At 42.4% G+C, this 20,858-nt stretch overlaps 1 protein-coding gene across 1 annotated transcript in view; it reads left to right on the top strand.

Moving 5' to 3' along the window:
* The window catches only part of DIAPH1 (diaphanous related formin 1), an 86,072-nt gene that overhangs the window by 59,956 nt on the left and 5,258 nt on the right, over nucleotides 1–20,858 (top strand). Inside the window, 9 exon segments of the mRNA XM_039836365.1 lie at nucleotides 7,281–7,379; nucleotides 11,617–11,711; nucleotides 12,039–12,140; nucleotides 12,372–12,611; nucleotides 12,743–12,872; nucleotides 13,565–13,689; nucleotides 14,319–14,483; nucleotides 14,613–14,748; nucleotides 16,576–16,662. Of these exon segments, the coding sequence (XP_039692299.1) occupies nucleotides 7,281–7,379; nucleotides 11,617–11,711; nucleotides 12,039–12,140; nucleotides 12,372–12,611; nucleotides 12,743–12,872; nucleotides 13,565–13,689; nucleotides 14,319–14,483; nucleotides 14,613–14,748; nucleotides 16,576–16,662 (1,179 nt within the window).

Here is a 20,858-nt window from a genome sequence, read left to right as displayed (position 1 = left end):
GTTATTGTTGTTCATTTGAAGGTAATATATTCTGCCACCTGCTACTTTGAGAATTTTTTTCCTCTAGTTTTTAGCAGTTTTACTGTGATGGTGTGCCATGGTGTGGTTTTCTTCATATTTATCCTTGGGATTCTCTGAGCTTCTTGATTCTGTATGTTGAAATCTTCATCACTTTTGGAAAGTTCACAACTATTTTCTCTTCAAATATTGCTTCTGTCCAGTTTTTATTTTTGTTTCTTAATTTATAGATATTTTATTTTGCTTTAAAGTTCAGTGCCAGTGAATATTGTGGCTAGCATTCCTTTTTACGTGTATTTGTTTGGGTTTTTTTGTTTGTTTTCTCTGTTATTTTAAATGTTTTACTCTCTGCATTTACTTTTTCTGCACTCCTGTCTAAAGCTTTCCTGTGAAACTGAAATCCTAGGATTCCTCCCATGTTCTAAATCACATTTAATAGTAAATATTTCTCCTCCCCTCCAGCTTTATCGAGGTATATTTAATATACAAAAATTGCACATATTTAATGTATACATTTTGATGAGTTTGAACATATCATACACCTGAGGTATCATCACCACAGTCAAGGTAATATACACATATATCACCTTCAAAAGATTTCTTATGTCTCCTTGTTTTTGTTTTTGTTTTTATGGTAAGAACACTTAACATGAGATCTACCCTCTTAACAAATATTTTACGCGCACAATGCCATATTGTTAACTGCTTCTGTTCCATTCTTGTTTCTTTCTGGGGCTCTAATTACACATGTGTTAGACTTTTTCACATGTCCCTTACACTTTTTTATTGCTTTTCATATTTTACCTCTGTGCTTTAGTTTTTATCTTTTTTATTGACCTGTCTTCTATTTCACTGACTACTTCTTGTCTCCTGTTAAACCCATCTATTGAGCTCTTAATTTCAGTTACAATAACCTTTAATTCTAGAACGTTTAACAAATTTTAGTTCTCTAGTGAACTTCTCCATCTTCATCTATTTTTATTTTTCTCTCTATGTAATTGAACATGTTAACTATAGTTACTTTAAAGTCCTTGTTGGCTAGCTCCAATGTCTAGATCATTGTTTTTTCCTTTGTAGACAGATAAGAGTGGGAACTGATCACCTTAATTCAGTCAGGGAGTGAGCTGAGCCAAGGCTTGTGGTTTTGGAAAGGCTTGATCTACCTCTGGTTCACCCTGATCTGAGAGCGTAGGCTTTCTGGGGCTTCTAACTATAAGCATGTTGTGTTCACCTTTACCCTGAGGATGTAGCCTTTTTTGCTCTCAGCTAATGAGGCGAGAGTCTCATGTGAGACTCTACATTAGGCAGAAACTGGACCTCAATCCTTGTACCACTCTTGCCGCATAAAACCATCAAACTGGTATTGGAAAAGTGCGCCAGTGTCTTGCTTACCTTTCCGGATCTATTCATCACCATCTTGTCACCTCTTCCATGCTTTCAAACTAAATTTTTAAAAACATTACACCAGCATTTTAAGATGTTTTCCATGGGAGATTTGGCCTTATTACTGGAAATGGAAATATTCATTTCTTTTTATACTTTATGTGATGATTTTCACCACATTGAAAAATTAAAATTTTACGTAATCAAATTAGGCTGTATTTTACCTTATATCATCTTGATTTTGTGTTTATTCTTAGGAAGGTTTTAACTTATTCAGAATTATTTTAAATTTCCGTTTTTAACAATTAGATGTTTAATGTATCTGGAATTTATTTTTGTGACTAGCATAAAGTTGGGATCTATTTCCTTCAAAATGAAGAGCCAGTATTCCAATACTATTGATTATTTGAGTCAGCAAACTATGCCCAACCCCTTTTTATTAATAAAATTTTATTGGAACACAGCTATGTTGGTTTCTTTTTTCAGTTTTGATTCTTACATTCAAGGCTCTGTTCGTTTGGTGCATACACATTTAAGATTGTTAAATCTTCCTGGTGGATTGATCCTTTAGTCATTATGTAATGTCCCTCTTTGTCTCCAGTTATTTCCTTTGCTCTGAAGTCTACCTCCCTGATAGTAATATGGCCACTCTTCCTTTTTTTCTTTGATTAATGTTTGCATGGTATATATTTTTCAGCCTTTTACTTTCAACTGACCTGTGGCTTTATATTTGAAGTAAGTTTTTTATGGACAACAGATTGTTGAGTCTTTTGTTAATCCACTTTGTCAGTGTTTTGTGTTAGGCTCAGCCTGGCGATGCTGTCAACTAGGAACGCCTGGGGCTACTTACCTGAGCCCAAACTACTTCTGGCAAGCCCCCTCCCATCCCAGACATTTCCCCCACTAGAGCCATTGTTGTGGTTCTTATTATGATTGCAAGACACACCTAAGCAACAACCAATAGGAAACGTTGAAAAAACAAGATTTATTGCTCACGGGTCTTGATATGACACTTCTGGGGCTCACAGTGCAGTCACTGGTAGAGAGAGAGAGAGAATGAGAGAGAAAGAGAGAAAGACACACACCACAGACACACACACAAACCCTGGGGTTGCCTTTATTAGGTTGACATGAGCTGCTTAGGGTTTTATGGGTTCCCTCTTTATTGGTGAATTTAAAACATAAGAGTAGAAATTAAAGCATAGGAAGGGAAAAGGAGGGTCACCCAAGGCTTTCTAAAAGGGAGACTTCCTGGGTGGGGTAGCCTGGTTCTTTATCTAGTTATATGTAGCTGGCAATATGTGTCTATTCAAGATGGATGTCTTTGAAGTGGATACCTCAGCAATCAAAAGCTTAATATCAGGCACATTACAATCGAAAAAGCTAATTGACAGGCACCTATACTAGAGCCAGTCTCTATTAATTGTTGTATTTAGACCATTTATATTAAAGGTAATTATCGATATGTTAAGGTTTAAGTCTACCATTGTATTATTTGTTTTCTGTTTGCTTACTATTTCTCTTTTTTTTTTCACTTTCCTATGGCTTTTTTGAACATTTTTTAAAGATTTCATTTTGACTTATAATGCCTGAGTATATTTCTTTGTGTAGTTTGCTTAGGTAAATTGCTCTGGGTATTACATTATATATACATAATTTATCCCAATCTAACGATATCGATGTTTTACCAATTCAAGTGAAGTATAGAAACTTCATTTACATTTAGTCCCTATACCCTCCCAGTTTTTAAATATAATACTTAACCCTTTCTCCTTCCTTGCTAAGTTTTTGTGGTACAGTCTAGATGTTTTAAGTCTGCATTTTTATCTGACTATCCATAGATTTCTTTATACAATCTGTTTTTGCCTGTCTCTCTTATTTTATCTCCTGATCTCCCCCTCTTAAGCCATCTACCCTAACCATAATGACCTTTTTGCTTTTCCTTTAGCACATCAAGCGTGCTCTTCTCTCAGGACTTTGCATTTATTGTTCCCTCTGCCTGAAATCGCACCCCCCATCCCCGCATCCCCCAGGTATTCATGTGACTTGATCTCTGACTTCCTAAAAGGTCTTTACCCAAATGTCGCATTCTCCCTAAGACCTTCCCTGAGCACCCCACTAAAGTTGTTATCCACTCCCCTATCAAATCCCCCTATTCTCTTCCCTACTCGATGCACTTACAACCATCTAATGTACTGTTTATCTATGAACTGGTTTATTATTTATTTCTCTTTATTGAAATGTAAGTTCAATGAAGTGAGGAATCTTTCTCAATTTTGTTCACTGTTTTATTCCCATTGATTAGAATAGAGCCTGGCACATGTAGGTACTCAGTAAATACTTATCTAAGTAACTAATCTTCATGTATTTAGCATTTTCTTCTTCAAGTTGGGACTATTAGGACAAAGGATGGAATTTTGTATAATTCTTTGTACTTTTTGCCATGTAACTTTCTTTCTTGTTTGCTTTATTTCTTATTTGTTTGTACCAAGTAATAATTTTTATATGGTTTAAAATTTAAATGATATAAATGTGTTTGTATTGAAAGTATGCCTTCACTTCCATACTCAGGCACCCCATTCATTTCCTCAGAAGCAGCTAGCTTTGTCAGTTTCTTTTTATTTATTTATTTATAAAATTTTTTGTGGTGGCATTGGTTAACGAAATCCAATAAGTTTCAGCTGTATGCTTTAACAGTAAGGGATATGTGTGTGTGTGTGTGTGTGTGTCTGTGTGTGTGTGTGTGTGTATACGCACACACATATATATATTTATACTGTGTGTTCACTTCCCATAGTTAGATTTCTTTCTGTCACCACATATTTGACCCCTTTTATCCCATCTACCTCCCCCTCCCTCCCCTCTTGTAACCAGTAGTCTATTGTCCATGTCCGTGAGTCTCTGTTTGTCCTATTCATTTGTTGCTTTGGGTTTATATCCCACATATAAGTGATACCATGTGATTTTCAACTTTTTCTGTCTGATTTATTTCGCTTAGCATGATTATCTCGAGGTCCATCTATGTTGTCACAAATGGCAGTATCTTCTTCCATTGTATATATGTACCACGGCTTCTTTATTCAATTGTCTGTTGTAGGACTCTTTGGTTGCTTCCATGTCCTAACCACTGTGAATAATGCTGCTATGAACATTGGTGTGCAAATATCTTTTTGGATATGGGTTTTCAAGTCTTTGGGGTAAATACCCAGTAGAGGGATTGCTGGATCATATGGTAGATCCATTCTTAGTTTTTTGAGGAACCTCCATACTGTTTTCCATAGTGGCTGTACCAATTTGCGGTCCCACCAGCACTGTATGAGGGTTCCTTTTTCTCTGCATCCTCTCCAGCATTTGTTATTACTTGTCCTGTTGATTATAGCTATTCTAACAGGTGAGATGGTACCTCATTGTGGCTTTGATTTGCATTTCCCTAATACCTAACAATATTTGAGCATCTTTTCATATATTTGTTGGCCATTTGCGTGTCCTCTAGGGCGAAGTGTCTGTTCAGGTCCTCTGCCCGTTTTTTGATTGGATCATTTGTATTTTTGTTGTTATTGAGTTGTATGAGTCCTTTGTATATTTTAGATATTAGGCCCTTATTGGAGGCATTGCTTGCAGACATATTTTCCCATTCAGATGGTCGTCTCTTTACCTTGTTAATGGTTTCTTTTGCTGAGCAGAAGTTTTTTAGTTTGATGTAATCCCATTCATTTATTTTTGCTTTTATTTCCCTTGCCTTTGAGGTCAAATTCATAAAATCCTCTAAGTCCAAGGTCCTTGAGTTTAGTTCCTATGTTTTCTTCTATGTATTGTATTGTTTCATGTCTTATATTCAGGTCCTTAATCTATTTTGAGTTAATTTTGGTATGTGGTTATAGATAACAGTCACGTTTCATGCTTTTGCAGATGGCTTTCCAGTTTTCCCAGCACCATTTATTGAAAAGGCTTTCCTTTCTCCACTGTTTGTTTTTGGCTTCTTTGTCGAAAATTATTTGCCCATATAAATATGGGTTTACTTCTGGACTCTCAATTCTGTTCCACTGGTCCGTGTGTCTGTTTTGCTGCCAATACCATGCCATTTTGATTACTGTCGCTTTGGAGAATAATGTAAAGTGGGGCAGAGTGATGCCTCCAGCCTCGTTCTTTTTTCTCAGGATGGCCTTGGCAATTCGGGGTCTTTTGTGCTTCCATACAAATCTGATGATTTTTTGTCCTATTTCTTTAAAAAATGCCAATGGGATTTTGATGGGGATTGCATTAAATCTGTATAATGCTTTAAGGCCATTTTAACTATGTTGATTCTTCCAATCGAAGAACACGGAATGTCTTTCCATTTCTTTGTATCTTCTTCGATTTCTTTTAATAGGATCTTATAGTTTTCATTATATAGTTTCTTCACATGTTTCATTAGATTTATTCCTAGGTATTTTATTCTTTTTGTTGCAATCGCAAAAGGAATTATTTTTTTCACTTCTTTTTCTGACATTTCATTATTAGAGTACAGAAACGCTATGGATTTTTGAACATTGATTTTGTATCCAGAAACCTTACTATATTTGCTTATTGTTTATAGTAGTGTCTTTGTGGAGTCTTTAGGTGTCAGTTTCTTGACACTTCTTGCAGAAATGTTCTCATGTGGCTCTCTAAAAAGTTGATACCAAGTTACGCAGAATATTTTACAATTAATATCTGTCCAGAACATCTCCTGTGTCCCTTTCTATCTACTGCTCCACCCTCATAGCCAGTATAAACCATTTTTTAGTGGATGTTACTGCCATGCTAGCTGCTGAGGGAGTGATATAATGAAATATTATTTTGTCTATGCTCGTGAAAGTCAAAGTGTAGGAAGGATGAGAAGGTAGCCACATTTACAAAGTAACACAGGTTTCAAAGGATCAAGATGATACATATAAAATGTCACAAAACATTAAATAATTAACACTGAATAATTCATTGTCAAATGAGGTATAGATAACAAATACCATGAAAATTGGTTCAGCAAAGCAGACAGTGAGTACATTTATCAGGGAAAGAGTCACAGAAAAGGAAGAATACGTTGGCTCTCGATAGTCTGAAAAGAGTGTAGGGAGTGTATTGTACCTTTTCTGTCTGTTCACCAACATGATATTTAAGCAATCAGATCCTGCTAGGAATATATTTTTGTGCCACGAGATTTGCAAAGAGGAAAACAAAGTTCTTATCTTGTCAGGGAGATACCATATATACTTATGACAGGGTCAGGGAGAAGACTTGCTATAATGAAGTATCATAATCAGTGGGGATTCAGAGAGAAAGACCAGTCATTTGGGAAAATCAAATATAAAATAAATTTTATAGATAACTCATGTTCAAGATGGAGCTTGAAAGATAAATAGGATTTTTAATAGGTACAATAGGATAACATGGTGGAAAACCTCTAGTATAGGGCTTGGCAAACCATAGCCCTCAGGCTGACCACCTGTTTTTATGAATAAAGTTTTATTGGAACACAGCCACGTCGTGTACATATTGTCTGTATCTGCTTTCATGCTATTGTGGCAAAGTTAAGACAGACCATATGGCCTGCAAAGCCTAAAATATTTACTGTCTTATCCTTTACAGAAAGTTTGCTGCTCCCTGCAAGTAGATAGTATATAGGTGGGGAAAGCATTATTGATAACTATTTAAGACATGGAAATGAGATATTTGTTATAGCTGGAGGGGGGAGTCAGTACTGGGAGGGTGGGTGGTCACGGAGGAGCTTTGCCTTATAGGTTATGATCGGGAGACCTTTATTAATAGAGAGGAGGTGAGGGGCCTTTCCAGGCTGGGACAATCGTTCAATAAGGCACAGATGTGGCTTGCTCTTAATGTTTTTCTAATCTTTCTCTCTCTAGCCAAGAAGGATCAGGAAGGTGGAGAAGAAAAGAAATCTGTGCAAAAGAAAAAAGTAAAAGAGCTAAAGGTGTTGGATTCAAAGACAGCCCAGAATCTCTGTGAGTAACTGTGATTCTAAGAGCCTGATTCTGGTGGATCCAGAAACTTCCATTTGTTGAGCTCCTGCTGTATGCCAGGCACCGCATAGTGAATTGCTGATATCTTTTTTAATCTCTTCAATAGCACTGCAAGATTGTTAGTATACAGTTTTATGGTAAGGAAATAGAGGCTAAGACTTTTAGGAATTTGCCTAGTCACATAGCAAGTAAGAAACGGGTCTGAGATTGGAATCTCGGCTTTTCTTATTTCAAAACTCTTACTGTTTCTACTACATCCACAGAAGATCTACCACAAATGTTCTGGATACTGCACCTGTCCTTTTTTCTTACTTTTAAGTATTTCCTTTAAATATAGGCACTGGCTTGACTTCAGTTAAATCTAAAATAACTTTGCGGTTTAGAATAAATAATGTAAATCCTGGACTTCACAGAGTGGGATCAATGAGTTCTGTTCTGAACTTGCTACCTTACTCATAACTCTGGTGGCAGAATTTCAGATCAGAAACTCCGCCGCAAAGTTGATATAGGTAGTACTTCTTTGACGATCAGGAGGTATGTTCATTTTTTGTTCATTTTAGCTGTTGATCTCCCTAGTAACATAGATTTACATATTTTCTCAACAAATATCTGAGGATCTGTCATGTTGCAGGCTCTATTAGGCACATACTAGGCACGTGTTCAAGAGATGAACATTTATATAGTTCATAAAACCCACTCACAATCTTGCAGTGTGGCTGTTGTCCCCATTTTTCTAAATGAGAAAACTAAAGTTCCGATGCTGTAACTTGGCCAAGGTCACGCAAGTAATGAGTACATATACCCATAAGTGAATTCAGTGATACAGTGAGAACAGTAAGGCTTTACATTATTCTTGGCTATATAATCTTAGATCATTGTCAACAAATATCACTGAATAGTGTCTGTAAGTAAGTCTTTTTATGGAGACTAAGTGAGAATACCTTTTCTCAAGATTTATCTCTGGGAACATAAAACATGAGTAATTAATATTTTAGAAAATGATACAAGTGGAGTAATGCATTGTTATTTCCAACTGAGTGGTATCAATATGGACTACAGAATTCAGGAAGAGAATTTAGGTTAGTTAAGGGTAGGATGATCTAGGAGGTGGAATTTAGTGATTCAGAAATTATTAAGTGCCACTCGTGTGCTGGGGATACAAAACTGAGTGAGACATAGTCCCTATCCTCATAAACCATACGTCTGGTGGAGACAGAAAAGTAATAGCATGGATTGATCAGTGCTGTAATGGAGGCGTGCTGGGATGCTTATGAGAACACTAAATCAAGCAGGGGGAGTACTGGAGAGAGCTCATTCTAGAGGTCATTCGAAAGGAGGTATTGCTTAAATGGAGTTGAAAGAACTACTGACAGTGAATTAAGTGGAGGGGGAGGGCTGGCTTGTTTCAGGCAGAGGGATCGGCATGTATGAAGGCACAGAGGCTTGAGATAACAGTATGCAGTTCGGGAACTGCAAGTTGTTAAATACAGCTGAGTAAAGACCCTGTGTAAGGGAGTAGTGGGAGAAGCTTTCAAGGACTGGATAGAGGCTAGGTCATAATAAATTCTGAGAGGCTTAGGCTTCAGATATTTTATCCTGAAAACTCTGGAAGTTATTGAAGATGTTTTAATCAGGAAAGTGAACGGTACAACCCTGTGTGATTTGGGTGAAGGCTACTTCAGCAGTGAGTTTTGAGGCTGCATTGCTAGGGTGGGGGAAGATTGTAGGCAGAGAGATGAGTTATATTATTGCTTTCAACTAGATCTCAGGTGATCAGGGCCTGAAACTAAAGTGGTGAGAATGAATAGGAAGGCAGAAAATATTAAGAAGATAGAACTAATGGAACTTAGTGATTAACTCAGGGATAAAGGAGATGTTTTCTTGGGCTTAAATCACTCTTTAGAGAGTGGTACCATTCTGGAAATAGGAAAATCCAGTAGGAACAGATTCTGTCTTGTGGGCAAAGCAGTAGGTAGTGGACATGAGTGAGGTGGCAGGGTGGTGGGTGGAAATGATTAATTTAATTTTAGGCTAGAATTTAAGCTGCCGATGGGACTCCTCCAAAAGGATGGGTGTAATAGGCATTTGGGTGTAGAAATCAGCAGGAACGTCTGGCTGGAGATACGAATTTAGGAGATAGCATATGAATCATAATTGAAGCCTTGAGTTTGCTTTGCTTTGAAGGCCACTGATATTTAAGGAGCAAGTAGAAATGGGGGGCAACCTCAAAGGAAAGGAGCTGGAAAGGAGCAGCAAGAAAATAGTATGAAATAGTCCTAAGACGTAGGAGTAGTCAGCAGTGTCAGATGAAGACATAAGCCAAGTAAAATCAGGACAGGACAAGTGTCTTGTGGATCTGGCATTAGGAAAGCCAGTAGCTAAGGCAAGAATAATTTTTCAGTGTAGCATAGGAGTTAAGAACAGAGGCTCTGGAATCCATTTGTATTTAAATCCTAGCTCCAACCCCTACGAGCAGTGTGACCTTGGGTGGTTGGCTTAATTTAGCTTCTCAAAGTATTAGTTTCTTTTTCTATCAAATGGGGCTGAGAATACAAACTTAGAGGGATTTTATGAATAGAGTTAAATGCGATCATGCATGTAGATTTTGTTTAAGGTACTATATCTCACATGGAGGAGACACTAAACAAATGATTGCCATCTTTTCACTGACTCTGTGAGGACAGAAGAATAAATGAGAGCTATGGAAGTGACAGACAATAAAATGTTATAAAGTGAAGGAAAGAAGGAAGTTGGTAATTAGGGAGTAATATTGGGTCTGAGAATTTTTTTTTTTTTTAAGATAAGAGAAACTTGATTATGTATGCATATATGCTAAAGGAAAAGGTCCTTAGGGCCACCTGTTCCATTCAAACATGAGCAAAGGATGAGTACATGGGTATAGTTACTTGTAAGCTTACAAGTTTTCTTCTAGATGATTCCAAAACATTCCTTACCCAAGCCTTTTCTTGTCCGGCTCCATCTGAGGGCCCCTAATGCTCAGTCTGTAGGTGACATAGAGAAAGCTTAGCAAGTAATTTAACCAATGGCTTCAATTTTTTTCAGCAAGATCTTAGAACATGGGGAAGTGATGGGACAGTTGGAAGAATGGGATATTTTGGTGGAGCCACAAAGTCGGCCAGGGAGCATGGGCTAGGGAACACTAGAGGATTACTGGGCAGCGCTGAGGCCTCAGCAATCATTGCTGCCATCACAAGTTCATAGCTTCCGACCTACAGTTTTTACTAGCAGTGTTCATCAGCCCAGGTATAAGAGAAAAAAAATGAGAGGGCTGGATTAGTCAGAGACTGGAGGAGAAGGAAATGAGAATAGAAATAGGAGTCATAGAAATGAGAATAATAGCAGTGAAGTGGTAGACCATAGCAGGTCTAGGTTACATAGAGAAGGCAAAGTGGAACTGATACATTCAGAGAAAATGGAATGGTCAGCCTTCTTGCCAGAGAGAGAGAGAAAGAGCGAGCAAGCGAGCGGGAGAGCGAGCCCACTCTTATGAGGTGGAAGGGCCAATTTAGAGGTTAGTGAATGAGAGAGCTAGAAGGGTAGGAAGTGTTTGTTAGGGAATGAGATATGGCAGTTTAAGAATCAGAGCATTTCTAAGTAATGGTGGCTTTGAGGATGGAGTCATGGGAGTCGGGAACTAAAATAAGTGGGGCGAACAGCTTTGATGTATATAGATAAGATCAAAGGCTTCTAGGAGCAAAGGCAAGGAGTCACAGTGTTTGCAGAACATGGTGCTTGGACCAGTGTGGCTGCTGTGTGACATAAAGGTGGGGATTAATGAGAGAGAAAGCTGTGAGGTGGGAACCTTAAACACTAGACTCAGGAACTTGGATTTTAACTATATAAACAGTGAGGAGCTTCTGAGAGCTTACGTTTGCATGGTGCGTCTTTTTTAGCCTTTTACTTTCAACCTACCTGTGTCTTTGTGTTTGAAGTTTTTTATAGACAGCAGATTGTTGGGTCTTTTGTTAATCCGCTCTGCCAGTGTTTTGTGTTGGGCTCAGCCTGGCAATGCTGTCAACTAGGAATGCCTGAGGCCACTCACCTGTGCCCAAACCACTTCTGGCAAGGCCCACCCCCTAACACTCGTGGGTTTCTGATAGTGACTATAAAAGAGTGCTGTGTGTGGCATAGGTTTGTAGGGTGGACTGGAAGGAGCAAGAGACTGAGAGGAACATGTCTTTATATCATTTTCCGGCAGCAATCTTTTTGGGTTCCTTCCGCATGCCCTACCAAGAGATTAAGAACGTCATCCTGGAGGTGAACGAGGCTGTTCTGACCGAGTCTATGATCCAGGTAAGGAGCAAGGTCGTCCTGCTGGAGCCGGCTCTTTCATCGCTGCGCACCAGCCTCATCTCTGCTTAGAGAGCGGGGACCCTCCTCTGGCATTGGTGACCTAAAGAATGCTAGCTTTGGGTGAGCGTCCATCTCTCTGGTGGTCAGGTTATTTCTGGTATGTTTTTCAAAAGTCCTGCCACCTCACCAGCCACCCATTCCCCCATACCCCCAGTCCCAGGCCCATGTTTCCTTCTTAGAGGTCGTTGGGCAGAGTGAGGGACGGACAAGAGGCTCAAGTTGTCATCTCATCCCCCTCAAACTGAAACAGTCCCCTCTCTGTTTCAGAACCTCATTAAGCAGATGCCAGAGCCAGAGCAGTTAAAAATGCTTTCCGAGCTGAAGGACGAATACGATGACCTGGCCGAGTCAGAGCAGTTTGGCGTGGTGGTGAGTTTGGCCTGTGGCAACAGCCTTTTCTCCGACCCCCTTGCTTCCTGCTCCCAAGAGCAGCCAGCACTTGCTCCTTGCCTCTGGTCTATTTCGAACCTGTCTTTCTCTTTCTCTCCTCCCTACTCTGAAACTCAGATGCTCCCATAGGGGGCTCAAGCCTGTATCTTTTCTTTTTTCTTACTTCTCAGTCTGTGTTGGCTGTAATGGAACTGCTCGTCTTCCCCCCAGATGGGCACTGTGCCCCGCCTGCGGCCTCGCCTCAATGCCATCCTCTTCAGGCTGCAGTTCAGCGAGCAAGTGGAGAATATCAAGCCAGAGATCGTTTCCGTGACGGCCGCGTGTGAGGAGTTGCGAAAGAGCCAGAACTTCTCCAGCCTTCTGGAGATTACCTTGCTCGTCGGCAACTATATGAATGCTGGCTCCAGGAACGCGGGGGCTTTTGGCTTCAACATCAGCTTCCTCTGTAAGGTGAGCCAGAGTGTTGGAGCAGGACAAAGAAGGGAAGGCTGTCGGCCTCTGTGAGCCCAGTGTGGCAAACTGCTCTTGGCTTAAGGCAATCTCGGGCACGTCAGGGCTAACAATTTCTCCTCTTCCTCAAGCTTCGAGACACCAAGTCCACAGATCAGAAGATGACATTGCTGCACTTCTTGGCCGAGTTGTGTGAAACTGACTATCCCGATGTCCTCAAGTTCCCGGATGAGCTCGCCCACGTGGAGAAAGCCAGCCGAGGTGGGACAGGTTGGGGGCGTAGCCAGAGGACCTTCCAGGCCCCAGAGAGCTCTGCACTGGGAGGGAAATAAGACACGGTCAAGGTTTTAGGTCACCTTCAGTTCAGACTGTTTTAAGTGGCGTCTGAGCCCCAAGGGAGGAGTATCAGGCAGAAGAGAGGGCTCCATGTGTGGAAGTGTTTCCTGGGGAAACATTGAACACCAAAAACACCTGGAAGAAAGGCAGCTGTTGTTAGTCCAGGGCAACAGTTGTTCTCATGCAGAAAGCATAGAGTAGATTAAGAGAAACCAGCCCTCGCCCTTCTGGAACTGGGCAAAGAAAAAATGGCATTCGGCAGACATGGGAACAGACCTCTGCCCTGCCTCTCTCTGCATATGTGTCCTTCCTCCCAAACCCTGTTCTCTAAAATAAATGAGACCAAGATCCTAGGGGATTTCATAGATTCTTATATCAGATAAAGCTTCTTAGTACTGTACAGCTTGTGGAGGGAGACTGGAGGCTCCGTCATCAAGTAATTTATAGTTTCACTGGAAAGATGTGCGAAACAACTAGAGAAGACATAAGAGAACTAAAATAATTAAGTACTAGCTGTCCATGTGGACTGGAGCTCTATGTGCCCTGAAGGGCGGAAGCTAAGGGTCTTGAGACTGGATTTAGTAAGCGCTTCCTGTCTGTTTTTGTGTTTCCTTTAGTTTCTGCTGAAAACTTGCAAAAGAATCTAGATCAGATGAAGAAACAAATTTCTGATGTGGAACGTGATCTTCAGAATTTCCCAGCTGCCACAGATGAGAAAGACAAGTTTGTTGAAAAAATGACTATATCCTTTCTTAAAAGGAGGGAGTTACATCCTAGGGAGGGAAAGAGCTTCCCGTGGGGGCAACAGGATAGATCTGGTGGCATACAATTTTTCTCTCTTAAAAAAATTTTTTTTTTTCATTAAATACATAGTTCTTGAAAACATTCTCACTGTTCTGGCAGGGGAAGCACACCATGCGGATAAACTAAAAGTCCTGCTTGATCCCTTACTGTCTGCCATGTCTCTGCTGTGCGTGCACACGCACACGCACACGCACATTCCCTCTCCCCTCCCTTTCCCAAAGGTAACCACTGCCACTGGACTTCTTCCTGATTTGCACCTCATGAATTTATTTTAAACAAAAATTGCATCTTAATGCTTTTTGCCCACAATATGTCTTAGCCCTGTTTCCACAGCAGTATGTTCAGGATAGCCCCCTTGTTAATTGCCACCTCCTATTCCGTAGGTGTACCCTAGTTTATGGTTTACCATTCCCCTCTTTTGGACTTTGCGATCACTTCTGGCTTTTGCCTTTGTGAGCAGTGCTGTATCGAACGCCCTTTTGCATGCCAGCACGTATCTTTGAGTCTTCCTCTGGGGGGAGAACTGGGTCTGCTTCTCGAAGTTGGTCCTTTACTCTTGGGCTGCACAGCTTTGTGAAGGATGCTCAGGAACAGTATAACAAGCTGCGGATGATGCACTCTAACATGGAGACCCTCTATAAGGAGCTGGGCGAGTACTTCCTCTTCGACCCCAAGAAGTTGTCTGTAGAAGAATTCTTCATGGATCTGCACAACTTTAAGAATATGTTCATGGTGAGCAAGGGAGACCTGTTGACTGACTGTTGTGGACATTTTTCACTGTCCACAGGGCTCATGTTGGTTGGTGGTGGGTGTGCAGTGTGAGTGTATACATACCCATGTGTTTATTTTTTTTCTCCACAGCAAGCAGTCAAGGACAACCAGAAGCGGCGGGAGACAGAGGAGAAGATGCGGCGAGCAAAACTAGCCAAGGAGAAGGCCGAGAAGGAGCGGCTGGAGAAGCAGCAGAAGAGGGAGCAACTCATAGACATGAATGCAGGTAAGACGTGGAGGAGGAAGGAGGATGGGTTGAGACAGGAACATTTGGAAGACTTCTCTGTCTAGAATCTAGAGGCCAGAGAACAGCTCATGTCTGAGCACAATTCCTGGCGAGTGATTGTTGGCAGATCCTGGTGCTGGACTTTCACCCCAACTCAGTGACATGCACAGGGCAGTTCTCCATGCTCGAATCCTCTTCTCTCCTTTGCTGGTTCCTACACTATGTCTCATCTCCCCGGCGATTTTAATACTGCTGTAACACGTACTCTTTCCCTCTGCCCATCCAAATGCCTTTGGTCTGTTTCTATACCCTCTACTAAATCTTTTGTTCTTTTCCCCAAAATGTTTTCCTGGCCCTGCTTGTTAGTAGTGGCTTGTCCTTCCTTTCTGCTTATTTCACTAAGTACTGTGTCCCTAGTACCTCAGCACAATCGTCCACACCTATCAGACTGTAAATGGATTGAACTTCTGGAAAGGGGATGGGGGAGCCGGCCACCCTCCTTTCTTCAGCAGAATCTCTCTTTTACTACCAGAAGCATGTCTTTGTTGAAACATATGGCCTCAATTACTGGCCCTCTGTTTCCTGCCTCTGCTTCTTTCCTGCTGCCGATTCCCTGCCCCCCTTTGGCTGCTCCAGCGGAAATACGGCATACATTGTACACAACACTGAGCTGATGCCACCCTTCTTGAACCTGAGAGTCTGCGAGCCATCTAAGTGAAGGGGTTCTCAGGGCCGCTGGGTCTGGCAAGAATCAGAGGGCTTTGCTGAGCACAAGAGGGAAGGGCTGCTCTAACACCTCTTACTCCCAGGGACTTTTCTTTGGAAGCTTCTGTTGTGGCAAGATCAGGGACCTGAAGCAGCGGGAACAGCCTACATTTTTCTCTTTTCTTCATACTTTTCTGGGAAGCGATTCCCTGCTCTTACCCCCACTTCTGTATAAGCCATAAACTTTTTTTTCTAATAATGCTATTAAAGCCCACACCAAGTAGCCCTCACCTTTCTCCATTCTCCCCAGGCCTCTGTAGTTTGCCCCTAGGTACTGTCTAGGACACAACAGAGAAAGGTAGAGTCCAGCTTATGTGAGATGAGGACTGTACCCAGTCATCAGGGTACAGCAGGGTCCCCAGGGCAAGCAAATGAGGTTGGAATGTAGGTCAGCTGCAATGGTGATGTTCAGCCAGCAGGTGGCGCCGGGAGCAGTGAGCCCTGCCGCGTAGCTGGCAGCCTCCAGGCTCCTTGGGATTTCACAGTTTTGGATTTCACCTCCCTGAGCTGTTGCCATGGAAACGGAGCCAGGCTGGAACAAGGATTCTACATTAACTCTTCCTATTCCGGCCAGGATGCTCTTCTTAGATGCCAAGCTGGCTTCAGGGAGATGCAGCCACTGGGGGCAGCACTTCAGTGAAATGTACTCTTGATCAGAGGTTTCCCATCTTTCCTGCTCTGAAACTGGAACCAGGCTCTCTGTGAAAGGTTTATGCGAATGAGAGTGAAACATTTTAGGATAAAGAGAGATGTAGTTCTTTCTTAAATAATTTCATAATCCTAGTCTCTAGTTATCCTGGTCTTGGAGTTGGGCAGTCCTGCTATTCTGTGTGCCTGCCCTGACTGGGATGGGAGGGGGCACTGCAGGAAAATATCCTGGAGTTTACAGTGGTTACTGGTTAGTAGGCAGTGAAACCTTTTGTTTCAATCATTTTCAAACAGACACAAGTAAACGTGGCCTGAGGCTTGAGGTTGAGCCCTTTGTCGTGCATTTCATGTGGGGCTCAACACATGCATGCTTCTCGGGCTGATAAGCTTACATCTCCATTTTGTTCACGACAGAAGGTGATGAAACAGGTGTGATGGACAGTCTTCTAGAAGCTCTGCAATCAGGCGCAGCATTCCGACGAAAGAGAGGACCCCGTCAGGGTAAGTAAGCAAATGGAGCCTTCCCTGTGTTAAAGCGGCTGAGGCCTCTCTGCTCATGGTCCTGCTTGTCTTGGGCTGAAGAGCAGGTAATGATGCTCCGAGGACTTAGAAACTTCCCACAGAGTCCCCGTGTCTAGAGTGGATTGTCTAGTCTTCTTCCTCCCACTTTAGAAAGTACCGACTTGGAGAACTGGGGCTTATGAGACTGATAGCAGTCAGTCACATTTGATTTTTCTTGCATTTCTCCCCATCTTTGAAGGAGAAACCTGGAACAAATGAACCAGGGTGCAGGACACAGATTTGGTGGGTATGTTAAACAAAAATTGACTGGAATACAAAACTACTGTAGATGTAGGAAATAGAAAGGAAAAAATAAGTCAGGAGTCCTTACTCTCCACTTCTCAAGCAGAAGAGATAGAGAATAATAAATAAAAAGTATAAAATCCTAGAGAGAGGAGGTTAGGCATCGTTAACCCCAGACACAGATCATCATCTCCAGGGCAGGCTTGTGCTGGGTCTGAGAGCTGCCGTTTCCTTGGGTGCAGTTAGCCCCCACTGCCCTTGCCATCCCCATTTACTCACCTGCAACTTTCTCTCCGGACCTTTGGAAGACTTAAGTGGATTACGCTGAGCCAGAGCCTCTAAGAAGAATTATGGGGATAGGAGGACAAATGATCCAGGCATTAGTATGAGGAAGGATTAGCGGATAAGTCTCCTTAGAAGGAAGTGCACAGTGGCCTGCAGACCAGTCCAGAAGAAGGTATAGTCAGGGCGACCGCTCGTGTGGGGCTGGCCTGCACCACGTGTCAGTGAGGTCCATCTCGGGCTTGGGGCGATGGCTTCTTTCCTAGGTTGAAGGGTGGGAATAACGGAAAAGGCATTATTAAGGGTTTCTGTTTCTGGGGGAGGTAGAGTTGTGTTCTCTGTTCCCTGGCTGGTCCATTCGTAGGCCTGTTTGATGTGAGCTTTAACTTAAGGTTATTGTATAGCAGAGCAGTTGTGCCGTTTGCTTCAGCCTGTGCTTAGCTATTAACAGTGGCATCTGTAGGGCTTGTTGTACCCGTCACAGCCTGGAAAGGGGACCTGAGGGTCAAGGCTATAGAGCACACTAGCTCATGTAAACATAGTGTCCTGGCCCAAATGTTGTAGGTCACTGTGAGTTTCATCTGTCATGGCCAACTGCCTGTTTCCACTCACACGCAGAAGATCCAGAGGGAACTTCCCTCCTGAGGGCCCTTGTGTCTGGTTCAGTACCTTCCCGATACTGAATCTTTGGTTGCAACTCTTGCCCATATTCCGGCCTCCTCTGGGTACAGGCTCTCCACAGGAGAGGAGAGGTGGGTGTGATGGGTGTAGGACTTCCTGGGACAGAGTGTTTAGCCTTACAGATTAGTCTTTGCGTGGAGAATGCAACTAGTAGTATTTCTTCGTGTTTAGTCTTTAGAGGTTCTGCCACACTGTTTCCCACCCACCATATAAGGTAATGTGGCCTTGCATTAAGCATTCCTAACCAGACGAAAGCACACAGCATCACTGTTCTCTGTCCTCTCAGCTGAGTGTCAACCTGCATCAGACTTTGGCGGGGAATTCCCTTTTAAGCCTCTTCCTGTGGAACTGTGCTAGAATCCCAGATGCTTCCTGTACACAGGCGGCCAGACATCAGTGACTTCCCTCTGCCAGGGAGGCCCATTCTCCACTTCTTCCCAAGTGGGAACCCAGGATTCCCAGGCAGAGGAAGCAGGGATTTTGTTGGAACCTAGCTTTTCAGCAGAGTACTTGAATTAGTCAACGTACTGTTCCCCAGTGCAAGAAGGAATAGGAGCGGACTTACACTAGGAGATAGTGAAGCCAAAAGCAGGTGAAAGTGAAAACTACATACCTTTTAAATGGGCTCCATCCTATAACCTTATCTTTCTGGGCTCTGGGTACACTAAACATACCTGAACATACCTGGGAGATTCTCTCAGGGGAGACATTTCTAGTTACTCAAATAAGCTCTTTAGACCTTGGTGCATTCACTTCATATGAGGTGGCCTTACATTAAATGTAAGTAGAAGGCTGGGCAGCGGAGCATAGGACTAGGTAGGGACCAAAAGACCTAAAGTCAGGTCTAACTCTGATGCTATCTAGGTTACTTTAGGCAAGGTTCTGGGACTCAGTTTCTTCATGTATAAAATGAGAGTTGGACTGGAAAGGCCTCTGGGGTCCTTTCGAGCTTTAATATTTTTTAATACAGTGACAATAGGATTAAGAGGAAAAGAAAAGAGGCAGGACCCAGAAGGCCCCATTCTCAAACTATAAAGGCTCTGGTGGCTGTGGGTTTCCCTTAGTGGCTACTGGACTTAGCTGGTTGCTTAGCTGTTTCTGTACCTCCTGGCCCATTTCTTTGAGCCAGAAAACTGAAGCGCTGTCAAGCAGATCCGCCTCACAGCCCTCCTCAGTCTCAGGGAGGCAGCTGTCTCTATTCAAAGACACTAGCTTTCTCCCTAGGATTTAAAGGAATGTTAAAAAAATCTCCCATCTCTGGAGACCTGAGGGAGTGACCAGTATACAAAGACCCATTGAGCAGTCAGAAGAGGGAAGTTACTATCAAGGCTGGTTCATTAAAAGTGACGTGTAAGCTGCTGTGATCCGCAGGGTGTGGGAGAACAGAGGTTTGCCTGTCAAGGGGAAGAATCCATGTGATTGTATTACTGCTACTGTTACAGGCTGATGATCGAGTCTGCTTGTGGTTTTAATGACTCAACTTTATCTCCATGTCTGAATTGTGGCCTCTCATATACAGGCCATCTGTTCACTGGGATAAAAGTCAAGGGAAGAAAGAAATTCATCTCTCTCCCTTTCTTCTCCTCTGCACTTCCCAGCTTCCCTGAGGGCTCCCCCTGCACTAATGGAACACTAATAAAAGTTGGAAAAGACTAAAGCCGTCTAGTGATTAGCACCTAACCTCCTCATAGGCTAAAGGAGTTAAGACCCAGATAAGGCCTTGCCCAGGTCTACAGACCTGGCTAATGGTGGAGCCAGAAGTGTAGCCCACATTTGTGAAGCCAAGTCCAGGGCTATTTCAACAAAGCCTACACGATTGGACAGGAAGTGAGTGAGCCTTCTGTATAGGCCAGAAATACTCTCTCATACCTTCCAGCAAGGAGAGCCTTGGACAAGGTGAATGCTTCAGGGAGTTTTCTGATGACCACCTGTCTGTAGAAGTTTCAGAGTATTTCCTATAGCACCACTTATCCTCCCTTCACTTCTGTAAAAATAGGACAGGAATTATAATCAGGAGAGCTTTAGACAATAATGAGTTCTTTAGGGTGGTAATGATTGCCCCATCTGTCCTAGTTTCTTCTTCCCTAAGGAAGCTTATTAACAAGAGCACTTCCTCTTAGTAATAGTTCCTAGCCTGTGTTTTAGAAATGTCTTTTTCCAGACCATTAACCTTTTCAAATTCATCTCTACTGGTGTCATATGGTTGATTTTACTGGAGTTTTTACCCTAGCCCGCCCCTGATTTCTAGGAATCTGGTCTCAGAGACCTGTGATCAATGTCTCAAGAGTGTTCCTTTATTCCCCACAGACTGTAGGACAGTTTTCTTATGAGTTAAATATCCTCCTTGATCCCATGTAGTCAAAATACGTATCTGCTTCTGTGGCTACTTTTCAATAGTCTTAACATGTACCCAAGTTAGAGAAAGGATGGGGAGCAGTCAGTTTTTCTGGATCGTTTAAGCTATTCAGCAGAATTGTGGCCCTGAAGACAGTGTGGGAGCCACGTTCCTCGATTGTTCCTAGTTCCGACAAGAGCCTTCTCATTCTGAGGCTGACCTGAGGCCACGTCGTGTCCATCCCTAGTATACCCACTTCCAAGGCTTAAAAGGGTCGTTTTGGTCTTCTCCCCACCTACCACCCACTCCTAATTTTTATGAACTCTAATGCACCAGATGCTTTTTGAATGTAGAAAAATCTAGAAACGCTGCTTGACTAGGTATAACTGGTATCCTCTTAGAGGAAGAAACCAAAATGAGAAGCAGCTTAAGACATGTCACAGTTGACCTTGTTGCCCAGGACATGTGTCCCTGAAGGCCCAGTGTTCTTTTACCTGGGGTCTGGAGTCAGAAGTTATTTCAACACATACATACCCCTCAAGTCTGTCTGTTTTTCTGCAGCCCCCGTCCCTCCCCCGCCACCTACCCCCTCCTC

The sequence above is a fragment of the Pteropus medius genome, unplaced genomic scaffold (genome assembly GCF_902729225.1).
Source record: "Pteropus medius unplaced genomic scaffold, Ma_sr-lr_union100, whole genome shotgun sequence".
In the NCBI taxonomy this organism is placed as follows: Eukaryota; Metazoa; Chordata; class Mammalia; order Chiroptera; family Pteropodidae; genus Pteropus; species Pteropus medius.
Note: the sequence above shows the minus strand (reverse complement) of the source record. Positions and strands in the feature narration are given on the sequence as shown.